Source organism: Apteryx mantelli, chromosome 1 (assembly GCF_036417845.1).
Source record: "Apteryx mantelli isolate bAptMan1 chromosome 1, bAptMan1.hap1, whole genome shotgun sequence".
Lineage (NCBI taxonomy): Eukaryota > Metazoa > Chordata > Aves > Apterygiformes > Apterygidae > Apteryx > Apteryx mantelli.
Genome location: NC_089978.1, coordinates 145230413 through 145256784, shown reverse-complemented (window position 1 = coordinate 145256784; position 26372 = coordinate 145230413). Strand labels below are relative to the sequence as shown.

At 43.8% G+C, this 26372-nt stretch overlaps 1 protein-coding gene across 1 annotated transcript in view; it reads right to left on the bottom strand.

Annotated features, from left to right (window-relative positions):
• TTLL12 (tubulin tyrosine ligase like 12) overlaps positions 1-22027 on the bottom strand; it is a 33080-nt gene extending 11053 nt beyond the window's left edge. Inside the window, exons 1-6 of the mRNA XM_067305520.1 lie at positions 21858-22027; positions 14945-15123; positions 13041-13239; positions 11177-11336; positions 10345-10478; positions 4124-4200 (exon numbers count right to left, since the gene is read on the bottom strand). Coding sequence (XP_067161621.1) covers positions 4124-4200; positions 10345-10478; positions 11177-11336; positions 13041-13239; positions 14945-15123; positions 21858-21977 — 869 coding nt within the window. The 5' untranslated portion in view covers positions 21978-22027. The remainder of the gene's footprint in view (positions 1-4123; positions 4201-10344; positions 10479-11176; positions 11337-13040; positions 13240-14944; positions 15124-21857) is intronic.
• Between the last annotated feature and the right edge of the window lie 4345 nt (positions 22028-26372).

The following is a 26372-nucleotide window of genomic DNA, read 5'->3' as shown; positions in this document are numbered from 1 at the left end:
GTGAAACCTTGGTTCACAATTAGCGTTATGCTGGAGGCTATGAACAGGCATGGGTAGGACTCCTTTGCATACGAACTGTCAGAGACCTTTAATGCACTTATAGGAAAAATTAAGGAAAAAAAAAGTTTTTACAGGAATTGGTGGAAGTAACTCACTAGGGGATCCCTAAGAGTTAAAAAAGTAGAGCTTCCTCTGCCTCCAGCTGCAGCTACAGTAAATACCTTTGAAAGCTCCATTTCATCAAATGATGGTTCTCACAACAATTCCTCCAACTATAGCAACAATGCGGCTGAACCATAACCTAAGGCGTCAAAACTGATTAACTGGTGTCTAAGGCCAAAAAATCATAACCCCCACAGCAAACCCCTTTCCTCCAGTCAGAAAAAGGTGATGATATGAAACATGCTGTAACAAAGGTCTGAGGCGGAGGCATTTGACCTTTAGTAGCATGGAAGGAAACTTGTGGAGAGCCAGGCAGCATCTGATAACTCCAGTAAATCTTTATTCCACATCACTCCCTAGACATCATTTAATCAAGGCAGGGTATTCTTTTTTCTTCCTCACTGCTTTTTACCACGTTTTCAAATACATCACTTGGAAACAGACTTCCACAGCTGGCTGGGCACCAAACAGCTACTTGTCTCAGCAGAAGAGCAGGATGTACTTTGTGCTAATTGGAGATTCAGCTGAGAGATGGGTCACCGCCTATTGCAGGTCCATAAATCAATTCCCCCCCCCAATGTTAATTCACTGAAAAGCTCTACACCATACAGAAGTGCGAGTATTGACTTGCATTTGGTTATTCTGAACAGCAGGCTTAAAGAAAGATCCCCATACTCTTCCCCCTCCCCCCCGCGAAGTATTAAAAATAAAGAAACTCCCCCCTAAAATATTAATACTTCTCTCAAAAATCTCCCACTACCAGAAGAGTTGATAACACTGGGCTGCCTTTATAGATGCACAGAATCGTCTTATCTTCTGTAAGATAGCTACCAAAGACTATTTGAAAGACATTCTTATTTTAGTAGCTTACAGCTGTACAGAAAATTGCAGAGAGGTGCTACTCACATTATCAATAAAAAGCTTGCTTTCTTAACCTCGGCAGCCTTGCTACGACATCTTGTTTAATTCATGTGCCAGAGCACTCTGGGTTATATGTCTTAAGACTAGTTTACAGAACATACAAAAACACAGCAAGAAAGCAAGTAACAAAAGGACTATAGGAGCTCGGTCTATCATTGCTGAGTGCAGGAAGCCCACTGAAATAAGGCACTCAAGGTGATATTACAGTTGCCTGGTACTGCTGAAAGTTAAGACTAGAAGGAAAATAAGGCCACTCCACTCATTCCAGTTCTTTCTATAGACAATCCTATTACCACAAAAGTCTTGTCACAAAGACTCTGGCAAGCAGAAGTTTTCATTTTAAGAATGAAGATTTTATAGAAACACTATATATAATTAACGTATCTCACTGCCAACAACTACCACCGAGTTTGACTGAATGACTGACATTGAATCTGACTCCTTTAGAGACATTAATATGTATGCATACACTTGGGAAAAAAAAGACCTCTACACTGAAGAGACTGTAAGGGAAGGCATCTGAAAACTAGCGGGCAATTCCTCAGTGGTTCCCTAAGGGGCATGTTGGCACTCCCACAAAAGATCCCAGACTTTAGACCTTTGTTAGTCCTTTGTTTTTAGTTGAATAAATTGCTGCACTTTCCATACATACCTAAAAATATAGACAGAAAGACAGATAAGAACATATACCAAACCCAGAGTGGGGCTTTGCGTATGACAGAACCTCTATGTGATAATACTACGGTATTAACTAACCTATTTTGGAACATTCATTTCAATAGCAATGATTCACTCTGAATTAATGAGGGCAGGTAACCACACTTCCTAAATGATCTTTTCCTCCCTCTCACACAGAAGCCCTAATAGGCATATTATAAAGTCAGGGATTAAAGAGGAAGATATTATTCAGTAGAGTTGTGCAAATAAGATAAAATACAGCATTAGATGTTACTTAATTTACTCAAAGCACGCAGTGCTAGGAAGCAGTTATGAGAATCAACTCCCGAAGCACAGAGCTGACAAGACTGATCAAAACAAAAGAGATGTCTTCTCATAACAGCTCTTTGGGCACCTTTAAAGATGACTGATACAGCTGAAGAGAAACATGAAAGACAAGATCAAGAGAAAAAGAGATAATCAAGCCTAATACAAAGTGGAAGGACTCTACATGTGAATTTTGTCTTTGAAATATTAGTTTTTTTAATCTACTCCCCACCACCACCCCCAAGACAACACTCAGCACAGCTGGATACCAGTGTCTCCCTTGGGCAGCAGTTACCATTAATGAAACAAGACCTATTTTAATCTATCATTTTGCTGTATTAAACTACAAGTACTTGCTCCCATATATTTTAGAATTTGGATTAAAAGTTTATTTCATCTTCCCATTTTCTGGCTTAGCTTGGAAACAAGATGACTGCATAAAAATTTGTCCCAGGCACAAGCTTCTAAACTTTGCAACCTCATGCTTTTCATCTTCTCTTCCGAACCCTCCAGAACAGTGGGAATACACAAGGCAGAGCACATACATTATGGGTTACACACATCTACCCAGCTTTACATACCCCCATCTGTCTATCCGTGGTGACAGCCTCAAAATCTTTAAAGCTTTGAAGGAGACCAAGAGCTCTCGAGCACTGCAGCTTCTGCTAGGCCACATGGGCGCTGAGATACTACCCCATTCCAGGAGGAAGCTCTAGCAGATGAAACGCAGAACACCAGGAGGACCTTCTGGCCTCCTGTGGACTGTTAAAAGCTGCTCTCCTTTCTCCTCCCCAGGCAGGAACTTCGGTAAAGAGGAGGAGAGGAAACCCCTTAGGAGTGTGTGGCCAGGGTGTTGACAACATTCCTCAGAAGCAGAGTAGGAAGACTCTGGCATGTGTTCCCCGCCTCTCCCAGTGTGAATGCTATTCACCCAAAATATGAAATGCAAAAGAAAGGGCACTGCAAGAATGGGGTAGCAGTGAAAGACAAGCTGGCATGTCCCCACATCCTCCCTGTTTCTCTCCATCTCTGTTAGACTGCATCTATTTGTCTCCCTCACCTGCTATAGAGGCAAGCACACTGGAGGAAAAAACAGCTTTTGTTTATCCTCACAAGTCTTGTAATCAGTTTTCAACTGCATAACGAAGTCTAGGCTATCACCGAGCAAGTCAACAAATGCCTCTAAACTGAAAGGGACCCTGGACTTTCAATAGTCCTTTTTTGCCCTCAAGAAAAGGTGATCTAGAGGGTAACAAATTCCAACACAAGCAGCTGGGGCATGAGTAAACCCAACAGATCTAACTTCTTTCGTTGTGCAAAATGCTGCATGCTAGGACTTGGATCCCAATGTCACACTACGAACACCATGGAGCAAGACTCACAGCACATGCAATGTAACTGCATGTTTTTCTAGAATAAAACTAGTAATAAGGCAGTCTAGCCATGCAGTGCCACTGTTTTTGCTCACAATCCCAAATCCTTTGCAATCCCTTATCTTTACAGTGTTCTTCTAGCTTTCTTCTGAAGTATTTTCACACCATCCGCTGCATTCTTGTAAAGTACACATCCAATTTAAAACAGGAAAAATAGGACAGAATTCCTTCTACATTCCAGGCTTTGACACAATTCTTGTTTGGCAATGTCATCCAAACAGGAACAGAAATGGTCTGCTATATTCACACAGCACAGAGTAGCACTTGTACCCTGTGGATGTACATGCTACACCGCAGAACTGAAGTCCTTGTTATATTCTTTAGTTACGCTCCCTAGCGAAAACAAACCAAACGCTGCAGCATTATGCAACTTTTCTTTCACCCAGAAGGTGGCACTTATTTACAAATCTAAACTCCTTGTAGAAATTCAGTAAGTGACAATCCATTTTCTAAGAAGAATCTAACCGGAAGAACTTGTAAGTCAGAATTTTAAGCAAGTGACTACATATAAATGCATTTTTTAAAGTTGCCTCTGTCATTCAAAGCTGGAAAAACACTGATCAGCACACTGCAACTACTATGCTTATCTTGGTTAAGAAAGCTTTTTGTTTGCAGATACATACTTGAAAACTTTGTCTTCAGCATAAACCGATGGCTTTATTGCTATAGGCAGTTTTTCCTTGTTTTCTGTTAAAATAGCCTGAAAAACGAAATCACAAAAAGTTAATACTAAGTAGAATAAATGGGCAACCTTGGGTCAAACTCCACAATATCCAGGGGACACAAACAGCAATTTACACCAAACTTGAATTTTAAATGGTGCATAATCAGGTCTGTGAGAGAAATGCTTGAGAAATAACTAACACAACTTTTAAAAAAAAGTTAGAGGTAAAATATTCAATATGACAAAGTGTTCATCTAAATGTTTTTATTAGTATTAGCCTATTAAAGTTGCCTCAAATTGCAAATCTTCCACAGTTCATTCTCTGCAATTCCCCATCTCTTTATATACATAAATATATGTGTACAGTTGCATTTGTAAACATGGTAAAAATGACAGTCCATCTGCACATCTGAGCAGTCCCTTGTCTTTGGCTCAAGTGAACTCCACCGGAGCCGTATTTTGAGAAGTGTATTATGTTGTGTAAAACACTGCTCAGAAAAGTCAAAATAAGAGTAAAGGCAGAAGGGAATGAGAGGTTAGAGGCCACCGGTGAAGAAGGAACAAGAAACATGGCTTAGATGCGAGGGCTTATCAACATGTTACAAGAACCCCAAGACAACTCTGGTTCTCCTAAGCTTTAAACAAAACAAAACACCAAGCCACAGATGATCGTGTACACTAAAAGAGACAAAGTTACTGTATTGCCAACAAAATGGAGGATTGACTCGTGTTCTATTACAGATACTGAAAACTGTACAGGAGGCTGGAGCCTAGCTCTGTTCCCGCAGAAATCAGCAGAAGGCTTTTTGCAGTCCTTAGTAGTAAGCATGCTTGAAAAAAAAACTCACTCCACCTTTTACAACACCTCTGACTGATAAAAGGAAAGACATCCCCTTTGGATCACTGGTGATACCCTGCCAAAGGAAACAGCTCCTTACAGGAAGTCTGGGATGGGAGAAGTGTCTCTGGAAACCATAGTAGCTGCAGTTCTGCAAAACAGCTCTCCAAGTTCTAGTTGCTGCAGGTCGTCCTCAGAAGTCGCAGTGGTGAAATGTTTGCCCAGCCAGACACATCCCCCTCTACCTTTAAGCCTGTTATAGGGAATGAAATCATAAATACTGGAAAACATAACCAAAACCCTAATCAAAGATCCTAGACATCACCTTCTAGTATAGGCTGGACAACGCAAATACAGAATAATTCCTGGAGTCACTGAAAAATAGGAAGGGAGCTTGTACTTTCAAGAGGATAAGACTACAGTTGTCAGAACACTACCAGAGGATTCATTACCGTTTTTCCTGTGACTCAAGCTCAGGCAGCTATTGCAGAACAGCAGCTACTCTAGTCCCCAAAGAGATACTTCATCCATCCCAGACATTTCATAAAGAATCACCTTCCCTGACACTGGTTTCTGCAATCACTACTTCAATCATTACCCATACTGTTGTTTAGTTATAACCTTTGTGGTCTGTGTTGGAGAACAGAAATAGGCAACAGAACAAAAAACAGGAAGAAGTTAAGCCATGACGTCACTTTAACAATTCTGTGATTCTTCTAAGCAGAACACAAGCGCCTTTCAGATTTATTTAAAGGAAAATTTTTGCCAAGTCTTTGCCAACAGGTTGGCCAACCTGGTAAGGAGGGCTTTAAACTAGGAAAGACAGGGGAAGGGGAGAGTTATCGTGCCAGGGTAGCTGGCAAAAGACAGCTCAAGTCGGGATGCCTCCAGCAGGTGAATGCAGCCAGGGAAGTGCGCATGGGATGTGGCTACGGAGGAGCCTCTTGCAGCCCTCCTGGGAAACCTGCATGCTCGATCACCTCTCTGAAATGCCTGTACACCAATGCACGCAGCATGGGGAACAAACAGGAAGAACTAGAGATCTGTGTGCGGTCGCAAGGCCATGATCTCATTGCCATTACAGAGACATGGTAGGATAGCTCGCATGACTGGAGTGCTGTCATGGATGGCTACGTGCTTTTTAGGAAAGACAGACCAGGAAAGCAAGGTGGAGGAGTTGCTCTTTAGGTGAGAGAGCAACTGGAATGTATCGAGCTCTGCCTAGGGGTGGCTGAAGAGCGAGTCGAGAGCTTATGGGGAAGGATTAAAGGGCAGGCTAGCATGGGGGACACTGTTGTGGGTGTTTACTACAGGCCACCTGATCAGGAAGAGGAAGTGGCAGAGGCCTTCTACAGGCAGCTGGAAGTAGCCTCACGATCCCAGGCCCTGGTTCTCATGGGGGACTTCAACCACCCCGATATCTGCTGGAAAGACAACACGGCTAGGCACAAACAGTCCTGGAGGTTCCTGCAGAGCATTGGTGACAACTTCTTGACACAGGTGGTGGAGGAGCCAAGGAGGAGAGGTGTGCTGCTGGACCTCGTACTAACAAACAAAGAAGGACTGGTGGAAGATGTGAAGGTCAGGGGCAGCCTTGGCTGCAGTGACTATGAGATGGTGGAGTTCAGGATCCTGCGAGGAGGAGGCAGGGCAAGAAGTAGGATCGCAACCCTGGAGTTTAGGAGAGCAAACTTTGGCCTCTTCAGGGACCTACTTGGAGGAATCCCATGGGTTAGGGCCCTAGAAGGAAGGGGCGTTCAAGAGAGCTGGTTAATATTCAAACATCACCTCCTCCAGGCTCAAGAGCAGTGCATCCCTATGAGTAAGAAGTCAAGCAAAGGAGGTAGGAGACCTGCATGGATGAGCAAGGAGCTCCTGGCAAAACTCAACCAGAAGAAGGAAGTATACAGAAAGTGGAAAGGGGGACAGGCCACTTGGGAGGAATATAGGAACGTTGTCAGAGTATGCAGGAATGTGACGAGAAAGGCTAAGGCCCGTTTGGAATTAAATCTGGCAAGAGATGTCAAGGACAACAAGAAGGGCTTCTTCAAATACATCAGTAGCAAGAGGAAGACTAGGGAAAATGTGGGCCCTTTGCTGAACGGGGTCAGTGCCCCGGTGACGAAGGACGCAGAGAAGGCAGAGTTACTGAATACCTTCTTTGCTTCAGTCTTTCCTGCTCAGGCCAGCCCTCAGGAACCCCAGACCCTGGAGGCAAGAGAGAAAGTCTGGAGAAAGGAAGACTTTCCCTTGGTCGAGGAGGATCAAGTTAGAGATCATTTAAGCAAACTTGACACCCACAAATCCATGGGCCCTGATGGGATGCACCCACGAGTGCTGAGGGAGCTGGCGGATGTCATTGCTAAGACACTCTCCATCATCTTTGAAAGGTCCTGGAGAACAGGAGAGGTGCCTGAAGACTGGAAGAAAGCCAATGTCACCCCAGTCTTCAAAAAGGGCAAGAAGGAGGACCCAGGGAACTACAGGCCAGTCAGCCTCACCTCCATCCCTCAAAAGGTGATGAAGCAGCTCATCCTGGAGGCCATCTCCAAGCATGTGGAGGACAAGAAAGTGATCAGGAGTAGTCAGCATGGCTTCACCAAGGGGAAATCACGCTGAACCAATCTGATAGCCTTCTATGATGGCATGACTGCCCAGGTAGATGAGGGGAGAGCAGTGGATGTTGTCTACCTTGACTTCAGCAAGGCTTTTGACACTGTCTCCCATAACATCCTCAGAGACAAGCTCAGGAAGTGTGGGCTAGATGAGTGGACAGTGGGGTGGATTGAGAACTGGTGAATGGCAGAGCTCAGAGAGTTGTGATCAGCAGTGCAGAGTCTAGTTGGAGGCCTGTAGCTAGCGGTGTCCCCGAGGGGTCAGTACTGGGTCCAGTCTTGTTCAACTTCTTCATCAATGACCTGGATGAAGGGACAGAGTGCACCCTCAGCAAGTTTGCTGACGATACAAAACTGGGAGGAGTGGCCGATACACCAGAGGGCTGTGCTGCCATTCAGAGAGACCTGGACAGGCTGGAGAGGTGGGCAGAGAGGAACCTCATGAAGTTCAACAAAGGCAAGTGCAGGGTCCTGCACCTGGGGAGGAACAACCCCAGGCACCAGTACAGGTTGGGGGTTGACCTGCTGGAAAGCAGCTCTGCGGAGAAGGACCTGGGAGTGCTGGTGGACACCAAGTTAACCATAAGGCAGCAATGTGCCCTTGTGGCCAAGAAGGTCAATGGTATCCTGGGGTGCATCAGGAAGAGTGTTGCCAGCAGGTGGAGGGAGGTGATCCTCCCCCTCTACTCAGCCCTGGCGAGGCCACATCTGGAGTCCTGTGTCCAGTTCTGGGCTCCCCAGTACAAGACGGATGTGGCACTACTGGAGCAAGTCCAGCAAAGGGCTACAGAGATGATTAGGGGACTGGAGCATCTCTCTTATGAGGAAAGGCTGAGAGAGCTGGGCCTGTTTAGCCTAGAGAAGAGAAGGCTGAGGGGGGATCTTATCAATGTGTACAAGTATCTGAAGGGAGGGTGTCGAGAGGATGGGACCAGACTCTTTTCAGTGGTGCCGAGCGACAGGACGCGAGGCAACGGGCACAAACTGAAACACAGACAATTCCATCTGAACATGAGGAAATACTTTTTCACTGTGAGGGTGACAGAGCACTGGAACAGGTTGCCCAGAGAGGTGGTGGAGTCTCCTTCTCTGGAGATATTCAAAACGCGCCTGGACGCAATCCTGTGCAATGTGCTCTAGGTGACCCTGCTTGAGCAGGGGGGTTGGACTAGATGATCTCCAGAGGTCCCTTCCAACCTCAACCATTCTGTGATCCTGTAAAATTAGCTAAGTCAGCTAGTTACATTTCTTATTCTAAGGAGAACGTAGAGGAAGCTACAGGAAAAACAACAACACAGCCAATTTAGCTACTAGTAGTTATTTGCACATAGTAGTAAAACATTCTGAGCTGCAGACATTGCAAAGAGATAGCAGCAAAGTTAATTTTGAAATAGTATGACTTGCATATGTTTAGTAACATTTTCACACAATTGCAATTCTCTGCAAAATTGCTGGCTTGCATGTTAAATGCTGCAAACAGATCCCTGAAGTTGTGTGTACGTTTCTGTGCATGCAGCTCTTGTGTGTACAAAAATATGGGCTGCAGAAATGTCAGCAACATGGTATCTCATTCCAGACTTCTCGTTTCAGTGTTTAAGGTTATGCTATGCACTAAGCTATTTTTCACTGGTCTGTCACCAGCCTATGACTTTAATCTACAGCTAAATATTCTTGAGTCAAAGAGAGCTCAGTTGGTTGGTACTTGCATCATGTTTTCACTGTCATCTCTTCTGGACAGCTGAGTGGAAGAGACAAGAAAGACAGACAATGCTTCGAGAAGATGCACATTTTTAAGGAGGGGAGGGAAAGGAGGATATTATTCACTTATTTGCCACACACAGTTCTTTAACCAAATCTGATCATCCCAAAACAGAATTAAAACCCCATGTAAAATATTGCCTTATCTAAGATCCAGACACTTTTGCCAAGAGAAGATCTGCAAGACCAGAACTGTGGGTGCATTATTGTTTCTCATCTGTAAACACAAAGTACATCTATCCCTCTTCCAAAAATGCAAAATCCCAGGAAAGCAATCTGACTTAAGTTACAAAACAGCCTAACAATTTTCCAGGCATATCTTTATCTGGCAGGAGCAGGTTAACTTCTTTTCTGACCAGATATTGTTAGTAACAAGCTGGATCCAGCAGTTTTTGCCCATCCTCCATCATAAGATTACTGGCGCTATAGACACATCTTTAAGAGCTGCACTTTGAAAGCTGTTAGCAGCCAGTACAGTGTCCTCTTATGCATCAAGAATCATGCTCCTTTATTTTTTCTAAAAAAAAAAAAAAAGAATCTAATACAGGTTTGTCTCACGAAAAGTAGAGATTTCAAACAGCATTAGTTTCAGCAATAAACAGAACAGACAAGGACTTCCTAACAGGGCCACCAAATTAAAGATGCTGTCTCTGCTCCAATGTTTAATGGTTCTAAATCACAACGTTAAATGCATAACCAGGCTGAAAAGTGTAAGTACTTGCAACAAAAAAAAGATAAAACACATAACAGAGATGGTTTGTGTTGCTTCAGTTTTGGAACAGTTATATATTATGCATAAGATATTTCTTGTTTCACCATGCTTTATTTGAAATGATTTAGCTTTTAGTTAACACTTAATACTCCTATCAATCTTTAAGCCAAAAAAAGAAGCAAAATCAGCGCATTTGCAATGTTCTCACATGCTGTCTCTTCTTAAGAGAGAAAATAAGAGACTTGTTAAAATTATACCTGGTAATGCTCATCTGATGGCTCTGGGGTAAAACAGTTTATGTCCAACACTTCAGTAGGCACCCATGGTAACAAGACACATTTCCTGATTAAACGATCGGTTTCCCCATGAGCATAGTCACGAGTCACTTCATCTGTGGCAAAATAAGAATCTGTTAGGAACTGCCTTTCATTTTCCACTGAAAGTCTTCCTTGTGCCACATCACACAAATGACAGCTTGACAGTGAATAATATCACAACTTTTGTGATTTAAATGCAAAATTAGACAGAATTAAAAAGGACTACATTAAAAAGGGGTATTATTTGGGTTGCAAAATTTAGTCTGAGGCCAGCCAGCTTATGACAGTTTAGTCACATAACTAGTATCCCTTCTACATGATGGGCACATAAGGGAGGCCCCAAACAAGGTTACAAGAACAAATGGTTAGTCTGGCATTGCCCAACTTTGAGCAAGTGGCTTTGTGACTTTGCGACTCCAAACTACAAACAGATGTTTTGAGGAAGTTAAAAAAAAAATAAATAAATAAATAAAAACACTCAGATGTCTGAATCAGTGGTTATATTAGAACAGTGATGCAAGACTCAAGTTCTCTGACAGTAAAATATTACTAACATTTTTGGACAGATAAAGGCCTCCATCTCACATAAGCTACGGTGCTAGAAACACAAGATAGAACTTTTTAATTCCATAGTATTACAAACATGCAGTCATTTTAGTCTTAAAACATTTGTTGCGCTGTGAGAACATATTTTAGAGCTCATGATTTATAAGAATATGACCTATTTTCTGTTGTGGGGATGAAAAGAAACATACATGACAGACATGCTTACCACCAGTTTCAAGGTCTCTCAAAGGCCAGAGAAGAGTGTAAGCAATTTGTTGAGGCATATAAAACAAAGGTGCTGTTGCAAAGCTAGGCTGATCTGAATGCTGAATACGTGATCCAAATTCATCCATAATGTACCAGACAGGAACCTTCTCCTCCGCAGTCTGTAAGAGGAGAAGCAAGACACCGCGCACATTATCAATTGCTGAAAGAGCACTGCAAGACAGAAGGCACTGGCAGTACACCCTGCAACTCTTCTCCGTTTCCCACTCCAGCCAAGACTGTGAGCAGGTGTTAAGTAGAAAATGACACTCCCATCTCGGCAAGTCTGAGGCTAAGCCAGCCTAGCCTCCAGCCACCGTGAAAGCAGACAAGCCTGTTCCCACCCCAGCTGCACATTCCCATTTTCTTTCTTCGGCTAGCGCTACTGCTTACCAGATCCACTTCCCCTGCACCAAACAAGCCAGTTCAGGGAGCTAAACCAGTGGAAGGCTGCTTGTTATTTTTTTTGTTTGTTTGTTTTTTGTTTCTTTTTTTGTAGGGTTAGTTTTCCTTCAGTTTCTATCAGTACCAGTTTGCAGTGAGGAGGAGTTTGAGGTATACAGCTGCAGGATGGGACAAGAACAGAACCTGTCCCTACAGCAACAGCTGGCCAAGAGACTGTTGGGGCTGCATCACCAAACCACACCTTCCTGCAACACTTCTCATGATAAAATCACGACTAAATGAATAAAGCTCAAGTTTCCTGGTAACACTACTGCCAGTCTTTTACAGATGCAGAAATGGAGGCACTGAGAGGAGGAAATGGAGGAGCTGCAACTGACTTAAGCTCTTCAAGCAGTCCAGTGCCAGAAGGGGGAACAGACGCCAGGTTCAGCTACAGGTTGAATGAATCATTTTCTAGGGAAGCACTTTTCAGCTGGTAGCCCAGGTAATCCCACATGATTCATGAGCTATTCATAACAACAAGATGGGAAACAAAGGCACAGGGCAGAAAGACTGAGAGGCACTGTTCAGATCTCCCTTTTACTTACAGAATAAACAAAGGAAGCAGCCACAATGAATCCCTTTCACAGGGATTTTTCAGGTCTGATACTACCCTGAAGTAAGCCGACACCTACACTGATAGAGGTGTGTGTTGCAATCTTGGGCTGCGGAGCTAAATGGAGCAGGTTGGTCATGCTCACACTGCTCAAGGTGAGCTTCTCGTAAAACAGCTGCTACAGGTAGCAGCTCCTGGGGTAAGCTATCCCCAGAAACACAGTCTCTGTTTTGAAGCTAGCTGTTTAACATCAGAAGAGCCTGAGGGTGAACTAACATTTACACGGTGTGCGCAATCAGCTGCTGCCAAATACAAACTAGGAAGCTAAGTTATTTGACAACAGAAATACACCCTTGGTATGTACAGCACTCCATACAGATGAGGAAGGCTGTGAGCATGGCTGCTGACAGACACACTTTTATGTGAGACCGTTGATTCAAGTGGGATTCTTTCCTCCATTATGAGAAAGTTTCAAGAGAAGGAAAAAAGCCCAAACCCACAACACACAAGCAGATCTTCCCTTTCTAGCCCTCTCCCTTTGCATCATGCTCTTCCCCTCTATCAAAAAACAAAACAAAAAAACCCTCAAAGCTAAGAGGAATACTTTTAAGTTCTTATTAGAAAGTTGGTAGCAAACCATTGCGCATTTTAGCTCTACAAGGCACTTGCTCTCCTTCCAAGTAGAAGTTTGTTCTGAAATGTCAGTAAAGGAACTTTTTTTACATTAAAGAGGCACTTTTTTGTTAATAGCCATGTATTGGAATGTCTTCACGCAGGATCACTTAGAACTGTTTAGCATCCTAGTAATTAAGCTTCAGAGACTTACCCCTTGAGAAAGCTGGTAGGTCTGATTGTATTTCCACATTTCCTGCAGCACTTGCTCAATACTGCCCTCATCTGGGATCTCTCCATGAAAGTCAATTCCCATGAGATTTGCCATTCTGTGAAGTAACCCGGGTACGTGAAGCAGCTGCTGATGGGCATGTTCAACACGGTACGTCCAGGCATGGTCGATCAGGAAAATGCTTAAAGAGATTTCAGTAGCATTACAACAATATATTTTTACATGTACACAGCCAACGGCTCCTGTGAATAAGGGCTACATTTCCTTGTACACAGCCTGACAACTATTTCTTTTCCTACTCCCAAACCAACTCCTAGAGTGTACACTGCGACACAAAAGGATGAGAACAACCTCCTAGCAATAACATTGTGACTTAATTTAGACTTTGTTTTTGTTCTAGAAAATGAATTGTACATTAGTTACTATTTCCATGAAGATGAGGTGCAAACACAGAGCAGAGCACTCAGTTTGTAACCCCAGTTTGCTTTAATATCCTGGGACACAAGAGTTTCTTCCCTTTGGTCATTATCACCTCCACTGCATCAACCTGAAACTCTTGCCTGAAGAAGAAAAACACTATATTATTCTGCAACAATATTCGCATATCTCATTAGTGACGAGTTCTGTGACATCTACAGTTATCTGTAAAACTAGGTGGAGAGGTCTGATCATCACAAGCCTATACTACTTGCCTATTAAAAAAAAAAAAAGGAAAAAAGAAAAAAAAGGTTTTTGTTTTTGTTTGGCTCTCAGGTCTTTTTAGAAAAAGATGTATTGTTTTAAAAGAATTGCCAAGCTAAAACTAAACAAAACCATACACAACTGGAAAGCCAACCCTCATTTAGGCTGCATGATGTTTACAGCAAAAGCACAGTTATTTAAACAGAAGAGTTCTCCACATTTTGGTTTTATCCTCTTACTGAACTAAATCGAAGAAAAAAATGAATTCTACATAAAGGGTGGGGAGAGGTGGAAACGACACAAAAAACACACTTTAGAAAGTTAAAAGCAAGTCCCCTCTCATGTACATTGAATATCCTTGACTAATTATCATATCTCAGATTCCGTATAAAGAAGAAATTTCATTTAATTTTGAAATTAAAGAGTCCAGAGAGTGCTAAGGGGAAGGTTTTCAGAAATCTGGTTCAGATTCCAGTTAGCAAACAGATGCGTTAATGTTCTGCTCCTACATTCATACACATCTGAATGCTGCAAGGATGCCCATGCTTACTGCAGGAGGTGTTTTGAAGTTCATAATTTAAGTTTGTTCTCAGATTTAGAAAGACAATGACTTAGGTTAAAGCTGGTATGTAAAGGTGGATATCTACGCTCTACATTGTTTTTACTCATCAAGGCTAACTTTAGCTAAACCCACAAAATCTAACAATCTAAAATCTAAAAAAAATGAAAGATCTGGCAAAAGAAATTTTATAGAACTGAGCAGAATTGTGTTTAGAGCTCCAGAAGAGTTTAAGCTTCATCTCACCATCAGAGATTTGTGGAGGACAATTCTTCTTCCCAAGGGCACACCAACTGACAGATACAAAGTTTTGATATTATTTCTGAGCAATTCATTTCAAGTTTGCCCTTTGCCCATTTTCTCCATCAGTTTATTAAAGCTGATTTCTAAGCATCCTCCTGCATGTTTTAAAAAGGAATAACATAAGATACTTGCACCACAAATACTCTTTGCAACATATGCCTCATAGCATGCAGATTATTTATGCTTATTGAAATAGGCAGCTATCTTTTATAGTAAGAAAAGAGACAAAGGGGATTTCTGAATGGGATCAAACAAGTTTTAAAACAAACTGTACATATGTGCCATCATTTTAGGGTTTGAGGCTACTCAAAGATTGAACAACAGTTCTGAAATTACTGCTCACCTATTTGGACTGGAGGCTTGAAGCCCATTCTCATTTGTTACAATAACTTTGAAACAAGGTTCATTTCCAGGATTTGGTTTCTTTTTCCATTGTTCTTCCATTTCTTCATCAGCTTCTTCCTCCTCCTCCTCCATCTCTTCTACTTGCATTATCCCAAAGTAGTCACCAGCATCAAATACCTGAGATGGAAGTTGCACAGAATTGCAAGCAGTTAGTTGAAGCACTATCCTGACATGCATAATTCAATACTGAAAGGCACTTGTAGATAATTTTGGCTTGCGATCTGATAACCATTTGGCACTTTGAACTTAACAGATAAATCAATTAAAGCATTAATTCTTCCATGTTTTAATAGAACTGTTTGCTTGGGAAATTTCTTTAGTTAATATTAGCAGGAAGATTTATTGGTTTCTTTGGTACCAATGGATCTATTGGTGATGGCCTACTAATCCCTCTTTCAGAAGCTGAAAAGAGAAGGTCTTTGCTCAACTTTACTAAAATCAACAACTTAAGTCTTGCAAATACATAGTCTCGTATTATGGCACGTAAAGCTCAACAAATCCAGCTGTTACCCAGGCTCCGCCCTATGCTGAAATGTATTAAGGCCCTTAGAGGAAAAAAGAAGAGCTTTTACCAACTGAGCTCTGAAGCAATTAAGAATTCCCAGTATGTTTTCCCCCCTTTTCTCTTTTTTCTTATTCAAGGTATGTTCACTTATCTCTAGATGAGTTGGGAGATTGCTTATACTGCTGCAAATTAAGATCTATGCACTTACCTCTATCAATATGCTGAAAGAGGTTTGTTCTCAATGTTTCCTACTCTAGATATAACATCCTGATTACAAATCAAGTAGGTCACTACACAAGTTTCTCTTCTGCCCAAAACCTTGCCAAATGGAGAGCTTGTAAATTCTCTGTAGAAGTAAGACCTTGCTGAAATGTATCAACTTTTGTGATTTCAAGGTTGAGGTGTGCTTTTAAGAAGAAAAAAAATGCATTCTGAAGTTTCAAAAGACTTAGAAAAATAACTCCCTATAAAAGGATTTGAAAAGTCACTCACACACTACGTAATGAGGCAGAAGCAGACAAATCAGTAGTCCTAGTTTGGTAGTTCTTAAAGAGGCATCACACTTCCCCAAAACACACGTCTCAATTTCACTAGAAAGTAGTAGGGAGGGGGAGAGAAACAGAAGTGTAACCTCAGGAGCAACTGGCTTACCATGTCAAGCCTGGGCGTACCTAACCTCTGACGCTACATTAGGGCAAGTCATTACTTCTAGACATTGACAACATAGTCGATGTAAAAGCACAGAGGTAGCAACAAGATTTTATTTGTTCCTTCCAAGAGAGCGCTGCTTCAGAATAGTTATTTCTGCTAAACTCCAGTAGGAGGGCAAGGAAATCGATTCACCATTTGTAAAGAAAGGCCAACCAGACAAAGCAGATAACTGCCGAAAGACAGGTCGCAAGGGGAAGGGAGGAACACCTGCTTCAGATTTTAAGCTACAGCACAGTATCACATTCCAAATCCAAAGGGAGAAGTACCTGAAATTCCCTTCTTAGGAACAGGGGATGGTATTTTCCTTTGGGCTGGGGGGGGGGGGGGGGGCAGGAAAAGGAAATGCCCACAATGTGTTGGCTAACTCCACATACGCACCTTTCATAGGGTAAAGAAAATTATTGTTTGCAAAGCTACCTCACGGGAGATTAAACATAAATTTATTTCTAGTTTTTAAAAATAAGTGTAACATCACCCACTTCAGCAGGCACCAAAACAGCTAGAAATTCTTATTTGCTCCTACTTTTTCAGTTTTGCTAGAAGAGCATACCATGGTTCAACAGTAAGCAATATTACAACCTCTTGCTGTTATAACAGGAGCCACGAACACTTCTGTAAATCTCTGCTCAGTTGCCTGCACAATTCACAGTCCTTCTAAGCTGATTTAACTGCAGGCAGGGCCCAGCAAAAGGAAGAGTCCCTCCTCGGGCAGCTGCCAGCGGCGCTCACAATTTATTTTCGTCAGGTTAGCTCTCTGCTGGACCTGCTCCCTGACATGGCTCACTGCACAGGTGCTAATCCTGGAAAACGGCAGGCAGCAAAAGAGTGCACCAGGGCACACATGTTCCACTCCACCCTCAAGCGATGCTTCACTGCTCCTGCTGCTAGATTAAGAGCTGCTTTCCCTATCAAGCTCAGTAGACAGCAGGACAAACAGCAGCTAAGTGACTGGCAATCATTAGAAATTTAAAACTGCAAGCGTGATTCATTGGAGCCCACTCGACATGTGCTAGTGAGGCACTTTGTGCGTTTCCTATACTTAAAGCAAAGTGTTAAGTAGTTGGATGGGCACAGGTATGAGATCAGCCAGCTGCTGACTCAGGGATTAGCCTTCACTTGCCACAGGCTCCACCCGTTTACCAAACAACCCCAATGAATGTTAGATCAAGTGCTTCTATGAATAAAGGAAGCTGTTGGTTTTATGTTTCATTACATATGAACACTTAAGCAAAACAGCCTCCAAATCCTCTAAGCCAATGTTGCAGTCTCTCCCTCCTACAGACACCAGTTGCATGAGACTGCAGCAGTTGCATTTAGCAGGTAATCTCTGCTTTTAATACTTTTTCCTGCAGAATTATGCTAAAAATATTTCCTCCCTAAAAAATGACAGCCTTGAAGTGAATTAAGTGTCAATAGGTTTCTTCATCTGAAGCAATTCACACTTCTCAGAGCAGCAGTCTGAGGCTGCCTTCAAAGTGACTTTTTTGATTTTTTTTTTTGTTTCCTAAATTGAAAATTGATAACAAATACTTGAGTAGTGAATGAACTGCTTGGGTAGAAGTGTCTGGCCAGCAGCAGCATCTGGATGGAGCAGAGTGGTGGAAGACACTGCTGCCCTCCTCTCCACCTCCCACCCTTTGAGAGAAGCAGTCACTCATGACCCTACTAAGTAAGCAGCTCCCTTAAAGGCATCATAAACTGCTTAACACAAAAATCAGCTGGATAAGATCAAACCACTAATTTAAAAGGTATAAACTTTTGCTTGAAGCAGAGCAGGGAGAGCTCACATGAACTACTCCCCCACAGTGTACTTCTGGAGATATGTAACAACCTCTGGAAGACAGAGAACCGGAAGCAACACATTTTGGTGGCACAAATATTGCAAGTAAAACATGGCTGGGCAAAATTACTGCCTTTGATTCTCTATCAGTCTCATAACAGAGGAGTATTAAACACCATGGCAGGCAAAAGTCACTCCATACTCAGGTGCAGTTCCTGTGTAACAGACCTACTGCATGAAGTGAATGCAATACACAGAGCAGGCCAATGTCATGATGACAATTACGCCATGTGCATGCATCCTCAGCAAATTCCTGCTAGGCACATTTCCAAATGCTTTGAAGGCCTGCGAACAACAGCCTGACCTCCTCTGACCTGGAAAAATACGGGTATTAGTATTGATCATGCCACACTCCTAAAAATTAACTAGGAGCCTCCATTTCTAACTGGAACAACACTGTAAGTAGTCATTTGTCAGCTCCGTCTCAGAGCCACAAAAACCTTTGCTGCAGGACACAGAAGCCTGGCTACATCATGTAACATGGCTGGAATAGAAAAATTATTATGGATAAAATTAGATGTAGGCACTGTATTTCCCAGGCTTATAAAGTCATACAAGTACAGGTTACTAACCAGACTATAGAAGCCTTCTGCAGACACCCCCCCCCCCACACACACACACTATACTGGAAATAGAATTTTAGGCTCTCTTAATAAATTATTACACTCGTATACATTTTGCCAGTTTTTGCCAGATACTCAGAAAGTTTTGCTCCCCAACAGAGAAACTGAATGCTAAATGCAAAAGGTTTTTTTTAAAGCATATTTCTTGATCTAGTGGATATGCCATGTTTTGAATTATCAATCCAATTTAATTCACAGCTTACATCATGCTCTTGAAAGGAAACCTGCTCCAGCAAATCTCGAGGTAAATGAAAACAAACCCCCCACTTTCCTTGCAGGCTTTAGCATACACATAAGAGGGAGGGTGCATTTACTATGAGCGCTGAAGAGTGTGTTGGAAAACAGCTGCTTGGGTTGGGTTGCAGAGGTACAATGTAAGAGAAAAGATTTTTATCTGTATGGTGGATGCAAGTTTTCCAAGTTCTACATGCTAGAAAATTTTGTCTTTGCTAACAGGTCAAGACAAATGAAGAATTCCTCACATGTGAGGCAAAGGAACTCATCCTATGCTGTTTCCCTGTTGTTTTTTTTTTTTTCCAAGTTATTCTTCTCCTAGACTGCCAAAACATTTTCATCTTTTCCCTACACCTCCTTCACTGTCTTTATTGCTGCTCCTCCAGCCTCTCCAAATAATACAGTTCTAAGCAAAGTATTGTAGCTCTGAATTTACCTCCCCAAGAGCTCATCCCAGTCCACCATGCTCCTCACTAATTTTCCCTGGACTTCCCAGTCTTCTCCATATCCTTTTGCTCTCCTCCTGGGCAAACACTAGAAGCTGCAACAGTAGAGACAAGCATCAGTAGCAGCCTAATTTATCTTCCTAAGCACATTAAAGTCATTACATCTCTCTCTGCATACACACTCGAGCAGTTAGCACAAGAGCAGGCTAAGCCTCCACTGCAAGGGAAAGGCGCATTCTGCCACCACGGGGCATGTACTCGCCTCACCCCGCACGTCTCCATCCTGGCCTCCCTGAAAGCATCATGGCTACGGGTTTCCTCACTCTGCTCTCTGCCCTTCTCTCCTCTCTTTCCCTCCCTGGCAAAGTTGGTACTGGGCAAGGATTTTGGCCACAGCGCACACATCCCAAGCCTGCTTTATGCCATAGAGTAGCTCCACGGTTTACCAGCTACCTTCAGCTTTCTAATATTGGTATGTGGCAATGCAACAGCTTGCAGCTTTGGGGTTGTTTTTGTTTACTAGATTTATATTGCCTCCTGTTTCATCCTGCTCCAATATATCCCTTCTCTTGCCTTCCTATTTAAGCAGGAAAATAGATATCCCGTGTTCCAAGTCATTTATACCAATTCTTGCTGAGGGAGATCTAGTATAACAAGAAGTTTGTGCCTGGGCAAATGCTTGAGTTGACATAGACATTTTTTCTGTAATGCTGATAACTGGAATACACACATATTAAGACTGCAGTGTCAGACACCCAACAGTTAGAAAGCACTGGAAATAAATTCAGACCTTCCTTGACTATATGTGCTATAAACAGCCAGATTATATCATGACTTGCTGTTCTCCCCTCCTGCCCCAGCACTACAGTGAGGAAGAGGGGAAAAAAAAGTGGTCAAATAATTAGAAATGCATCTTCTTTTTACTTCTACATGCATGTTATGCTACAGTCTCTTCTCCTTGTCCTATATTTCCTGCTCAAACTTCTCATCGTGTCTCATCTATTTCTCTCCTCGCTTCCCACAGGGCCTCCTCCACTCCCTTGCCAGTTCCCTTTTCTTCCCGTACCTTTCAGGTTCTCTCTCTTTCCCTCCTAAGTTCCTGGTCTCTTTACTCCAACAAATGCAAGACAGCTTTCTTTACCACTGAAGCTGGGTGCCTGCATGCAAAACCACAGCAAGTCCGAAACCCAGCTTATCCCTTTACAAGCCCTTTGTCCAAAAGGGCCCCTTTTCTCTTCTTAGTTACTGTCCCATTTCTCATCAAACAGCTCCAGGGAACAAGCAGGAGGTTGCTAAAAACATGGGGAAAAAGGGATTCTTCATCCCTTCATTTCTTTCAGAGCAGGTTGGGAGCCCTTCTAGTGTCAGCTTGAGGTGAAACCTACCCAGCCCTCGCACATGGATGGTTTGTGTGCAGCCTGGTCAGGACTACTGCAGAGGAACTCAACAATTTTCACAAAGGGCAATGCCTCCAAATTTAATTTGTTAAGTCTATGAGTTGTGGTTTTATAAAGACTTACAAGTTGCTCAGAATTTGGCCTGATAAAAACCTACAGAGCACAGACATGCTGAGATGCTCTACAAAGCAGAGCTTGTGTTATCACTGCTGTAACCATGGCCAGAACGCTCTTCCACCGCTGTTCCCACTCTCTGGGGGAGTTGAACAGCTTTTGCTCAGATTAGGAAGAACTGAGCTAACCAGCCAGCCAAAAGTACTCCCAGAAAACTGCCTGCTGCATACCTCAGTCTGAGGCAGATAGCTTTCGCATAGGCAAAACGAGTTGAATGAGTTTGTTCTGCACAGCTATAAGCAACTGAGAACAGGATAGACCAGTGCTGAATTGAAGAGAGCTGGGAAAAAGTGGATTAGATAAAAGCAACCTAAATCGTAATATGTTAACACCTGACAATATCTTGACTTTAGTACAATCGCTGCTGCTTTTCTTAATTTCTCTTTGGCAAAAAGGCTGAAGGTTTTACGACACATTCATTACCTCTGTCCAATAAATACATGATCTCCAGCTACTAGGACTTCCCAAACACTTTCAAGCTTTATGCTGGCCATAATAAATCACAAACACACACAGAGCATTACACGTAGTATCTTTATAGCCCCACACTGCAGCTTCAGTAACACAGCCAGCACAAAGTTTTTCCACGCTTTTATGCAGAGCAACCTTCTGCTTTTTTTTTGCCTTTTTTTGCCTCCCCCCCCCCCCCCCAGGATGGGAAGAGGCGCCTGCCCCACAGGGCACCTCGCAGGAAAAAACAGCTCGCCCGAAAAGGAGGCGCTGCCCCGCATGGCGGCTCGCAGGGGCAAAGGGGCTGCCCCCGTGGGCGCCCCACGCCGCCGCGCCCTCCCCTCGCAGACCCGCTGCCGACCCAGCGCGGGGGCAACAGCCGCTGAGGGAGCCCTGTGGCGGGAAACCCCCAACGGGCGCGGCGCGCGCCGGCCCCGCCCAACGGCCGAGGGCGCGCGCGGGACCACCCACCTCGCCGCGCAGCTTGCGGCACAGGCTCTCCCAGTAGCGCGCGGGGACGCGCGAGGCGCGGAGCGCGGCGCCATGCAGGGCCACAAAGGCCGGCAGCTCCTCTTCGCCATCCCCGGACATGGCGCGGCCTCACCTCCCGCTCCCGCTGTGGCCGCCGGGCCGGGCGCGGACCGGGGCATGCCGGGTGAGGGGCGGGCGCTGCGCGTGCGCGGGGCGGGGCCGCGGCGCGCGCGCGAGGGGGCCGTTGCGAGGCCGTTGGGCACTTTTACCCCAGTCACGGTGGCGTGACCCCCGTGGGGGAGGGCACACCTGTGGGCGCTCGCGGCCTGTACTCGGCTCTTCTACCTTTAATAAATTACTTATTTTTATAGCGTTCTTAGCGTGATGCCAGGTTTTCCAGTGTTTCACTATTACTGGGCTTTTCGGGAAGGGTGCAGCAATAGGGCCCTGAAATGGGTCCGGGTGGGGTGGGAGGCATGGCTGGGACCGACTGCTGGCCACGGCCACTGGGAACGGCCTCTCCAGTAACACGCTGTCTGCGTGCAGGGAAGATGGGTGGTGGCAAGTGCAGCAATTCTTGAATTAAAACGTTTTCTGTAAATGCGACAGGTGAATTTTGACATCTGAGTCTCTCTTCAATATTGCGACTATCTGTCAGCATAAAAGGCAGGTGTGGTTTTTTTTGTAAGCACCTGTAGCAGGGAGGCAGCTCCCCAGTATTTTTGTTGGTCATTTAGAAGAAATTTCTGACCAAATCCATTCCTGCTCAGATCTGATCAGGAGTAGCCTAGCCCAGATTAACCTGAGGCCCCCTAACCTTTGTGGGTAGCGCTGCTCTGAGCTCGGGTAGGCTTATAAGGCTGCAAGGGGGAGCCAGGAAGGAGCGTGCCCCTTTCGGCTGCCCCAAGCACAGAACAGCGTTGTTCAGCTTCGCTGTGCTGTCCCGGAGCTGCTGCTGCAAGGAACGCCCGCTGTGTTTTCCCACTCCCGATTGCCTGCTCCGGGGATTGCAGAAGTGGCTTTTCCTGCCAGCCCATCCTCAGGTCAAGCGAGGATCCGATTTCAGATCGGTTCCTTGGAGCAGCACGGCACAGCACAGCCCTGCGTTGGGAGAGAGTTTGCCTGGCAAGCAGGGCGTCCTACACTCCTGGGGTTAAACAGCAGCCGGTAAAGGTCCTGGACTGCACCTGTGGGAATGCGATTTGCACTAACTATTGATCACCCTGTTAGGGGCTAGAAATAGGAGTTTAGGCTCAGTAGCCAGTCAAGAAGCCTCCAGATTAATGGAGCTCAGTCCCTGGAGAACATACATGAATGCCCTTCTCAAGAAATACCTCTTTGCTTGCTGCCCTGTCTTGTGTTGCTGGACTGATGTCCCATACAGAGTAAGTACCTGGAGCAGCAATCCCTCCCTCCTCATAATCGCAGAGTTCTCAGAAGGAAGGTCTTATACCAAAGAGTCACTATAACTTGGCCAGACACAGAGAATAAAAATTATGCTTATGTGCTGCAACTAAAGATCACCATTCTGTAGTTGAGGATCTAGCGCAATCCTCAGATTGCATATCTGAATAGTAAATGGCAGGCAAATCTTCCTCTGCCTGAGACTATTTCTGCCTCACCATATGCTCTGGTTGTGTTCCCACACTTTACCAGCGTAAAGGCTTTACTAGGATGTTGCTAAGAAGATCTATCAGATTGAACAGCACAAGATAAAAAAATAGTTGCATTTCCAGTGTTCCTTAGTTTCTGCCATGCTACTCTGAGTTTATGGACATTTTTGCTAACAGTGTGGTTTGGAAAAAGAGGAGGGCTGTGGTAGTGCTTTTGCACTGGTATGGTGAAATGTGAAAGCTTGATCACGTACCAATCCTCAGAGGGATCTTGCCTACTGGGCAAAAAACCCCAAAACTTCCCAGTGCCACCTTTCTCTCGTCTCTGTCTTTGCTATAGACTCAATACATTGTGGCATATTTTGCATGCACACAACATGATATATTTCTACACAGCCCATATCACCTATATAAAGTTAAAAGGCTGTTGGCAATTTGACGGCTGCATAATTTTGTTCACTGAAACAAACGTCTCAAGTTTGGGACTGTTTACTAGTGCTAATTTGAACAGGTTACTTGTTTACTTCTTTTCTGCCAGGTGACTATAAAAATGAGAAAGTTCCCAGAAAATATATCATCATATTTTATAGTTAAGTTAAAAGGAGACTATAACCTAAAAAAAAAAAAAAGTTGTTTTTTTCCCCCCCAAATGGATCAAATAAGAAAAGTAGGATAGATGTCCATTTCTTTGCTCAGCAGAGCCACACTGAACATGCCCTGTCCAGAGTCAAAGGGAATGTGCTCTTGCTCCGACATGAGATTTACATAATCCTTGTTTTCACCAAGTGTGGGCAGGTGCTCTCTCACTGCTCAGTTGCACTTCCCCCTCACTTCTGGTAGGAGCTCTGGCTGCTGGCCAGCTGTCTGTGCTTCCAGGCTGTTTGGGTGAGTTGTTGCGTCTTTGCAAGTCTGGGGACAGGTCAACCTGTTGCTGATAAACTGAGTAATATGAAAGCACAGTCAGATTCACTGGCATGAAGAGTAGCTAAGGCTCCGAGATGCAGAAGCAGCTCTCAATAGGCTATTCCCTGACTTTGTCTTACCATTAGCTAATGCAGTCTAAAAGCATCCAGTGGTTTTAAGCCTCCAGCCTACCCCACTTTTCACTACTCTTGCATAATAGGAGTATTTCCTGGTGCAGGGATCAGTGTCCACCTCCCACCGCTCCTGCATTGCTGCCACAGTTGCCAGGTTGCAGAGTGAGGCTTTTGGGAGCAATTGTTCTTCCTCTGTGGCTTAGATCAACTGTGGTCGCAGGGCGGTAACCCAGGGGTACCACTGCGAACCCCTCATTACAAAAATAGGTATTAGTAGATAGTCTGTAAAGAGAAGATTATCACAGAATATCATCCTGATTGTTTTCTTAGGAACAATGACGAGTTTATGGTGCTTAAACCATGCAGTTCTTACTCAGGCAAAGTGCTTGTTAAGTTTCATTGGTGTGCTTTACATATGTATTTGCAAAGAAAGCAGATAATTTCAGCAAGGCTGAACTTACCAGTACTAGCCCCACTCTCACGTAGGAGGACTTAGCCTTCCAGCACTACCTGTGAGGCACCAACCCATGCAGTTGTTGTGCCTCTCTGTCACAGCAGTGCTGGCAGCTTACGTGGGTCACGTTACACTGCCTCATTCAGGGTCTTGTTCAGTGCTTGCCCTGTAGCAGCAAAAGAGGAATTTGTCATGAGCTGGCGTCTGTGAAGCAGCATTTGCCCTCAGCAAATACAACTGGAGCCTTACAAAGTTTCAGGAATCTGGCAGTTCCTGGCTTGATTCCAAACGGTTATGACTCTCTGATGCCACAGGGCTGGTATGCTTTCCCCACTTCATTTTGCTGTTTTTTCAGGTTAGAATCTCCCTCTTTGGCAGGATATCACAGAAACTGTTTCAAAAGAGAGGTAGGAATATAAGGTACAGAGGAGAGCCTCAAAATAATAATAAAAAAAAGAAATAAAAAGACACATTTCTGGGGGATTTTACAGTAAGTGCCTTATTGTGTCATCAAAGAAGCCCTTTACTTTCAGGCAAACAACTTCCTCAGCAGTAAAACTAGAACTTCTTTTATACATGGAAAGTTAAGACAGGGACCTAGATTACAGGATCATCATTTAATATAAATACTTGATCATAGCTGTACCTCTGAGTGCTGAAATGTAATAGGTGCTGTTATAATAATTTTATTCTTCAGCATCAAAACAGCAGTGATTGTTTATAGCTTTTGTGTACCTGCAAGGATCCCCTAAACAGGATGAACTGCATTTTGCACTCACCTGCAACCTGTGCAGAGGCAGAGATAGCAATCAGCTGTGAAGCTGGGAGCATGATTTTATAATGAGCAACACAAAGCTCAGACAACTGTGGGGCCATCAGCTCAGAGCTTCAAAGTATAGTGGTGTCCTGGTATGTCAGCAGCACTCAAATGCTGCATGTGCTACTGCAGAACAACCCACTGCATACACTATAACAAAAAGCTGAACCACAGAGAGGAGATGGAGGAGAGGAAAATAAAGCATCGGAATTTAGTTAAACTAGCAACACCTGTCTGTACCCAGCCAAAGCCTCAGCTTGCATTGGAGAAGGGGCTCACTGTCTAAGTGCAGGGCTGGCTCTGTAAGGGAGCACTGCTTCCATTCACTTTCAGGTGCGATCAGGAGTAATGCCACAGTAACTTTATGTGCTATAGGGTTCAAGCATGGTGATATAAAACAGGCGGAGAAGGAGAAGGCACTCTGCTAGGAGAATGTCTGCTAAAAACTCTCTAGGAATGAGTTCTGGTTTGCAACTTATATAAAGATTAGGAAACATTAAGAAGTCATGTATTATACAACATGTCAGTGATCCATGGCTTTGTCCATTTTAATATTATTTTTAAGAGGCAAAAATAGCCATTTATTATTATTGT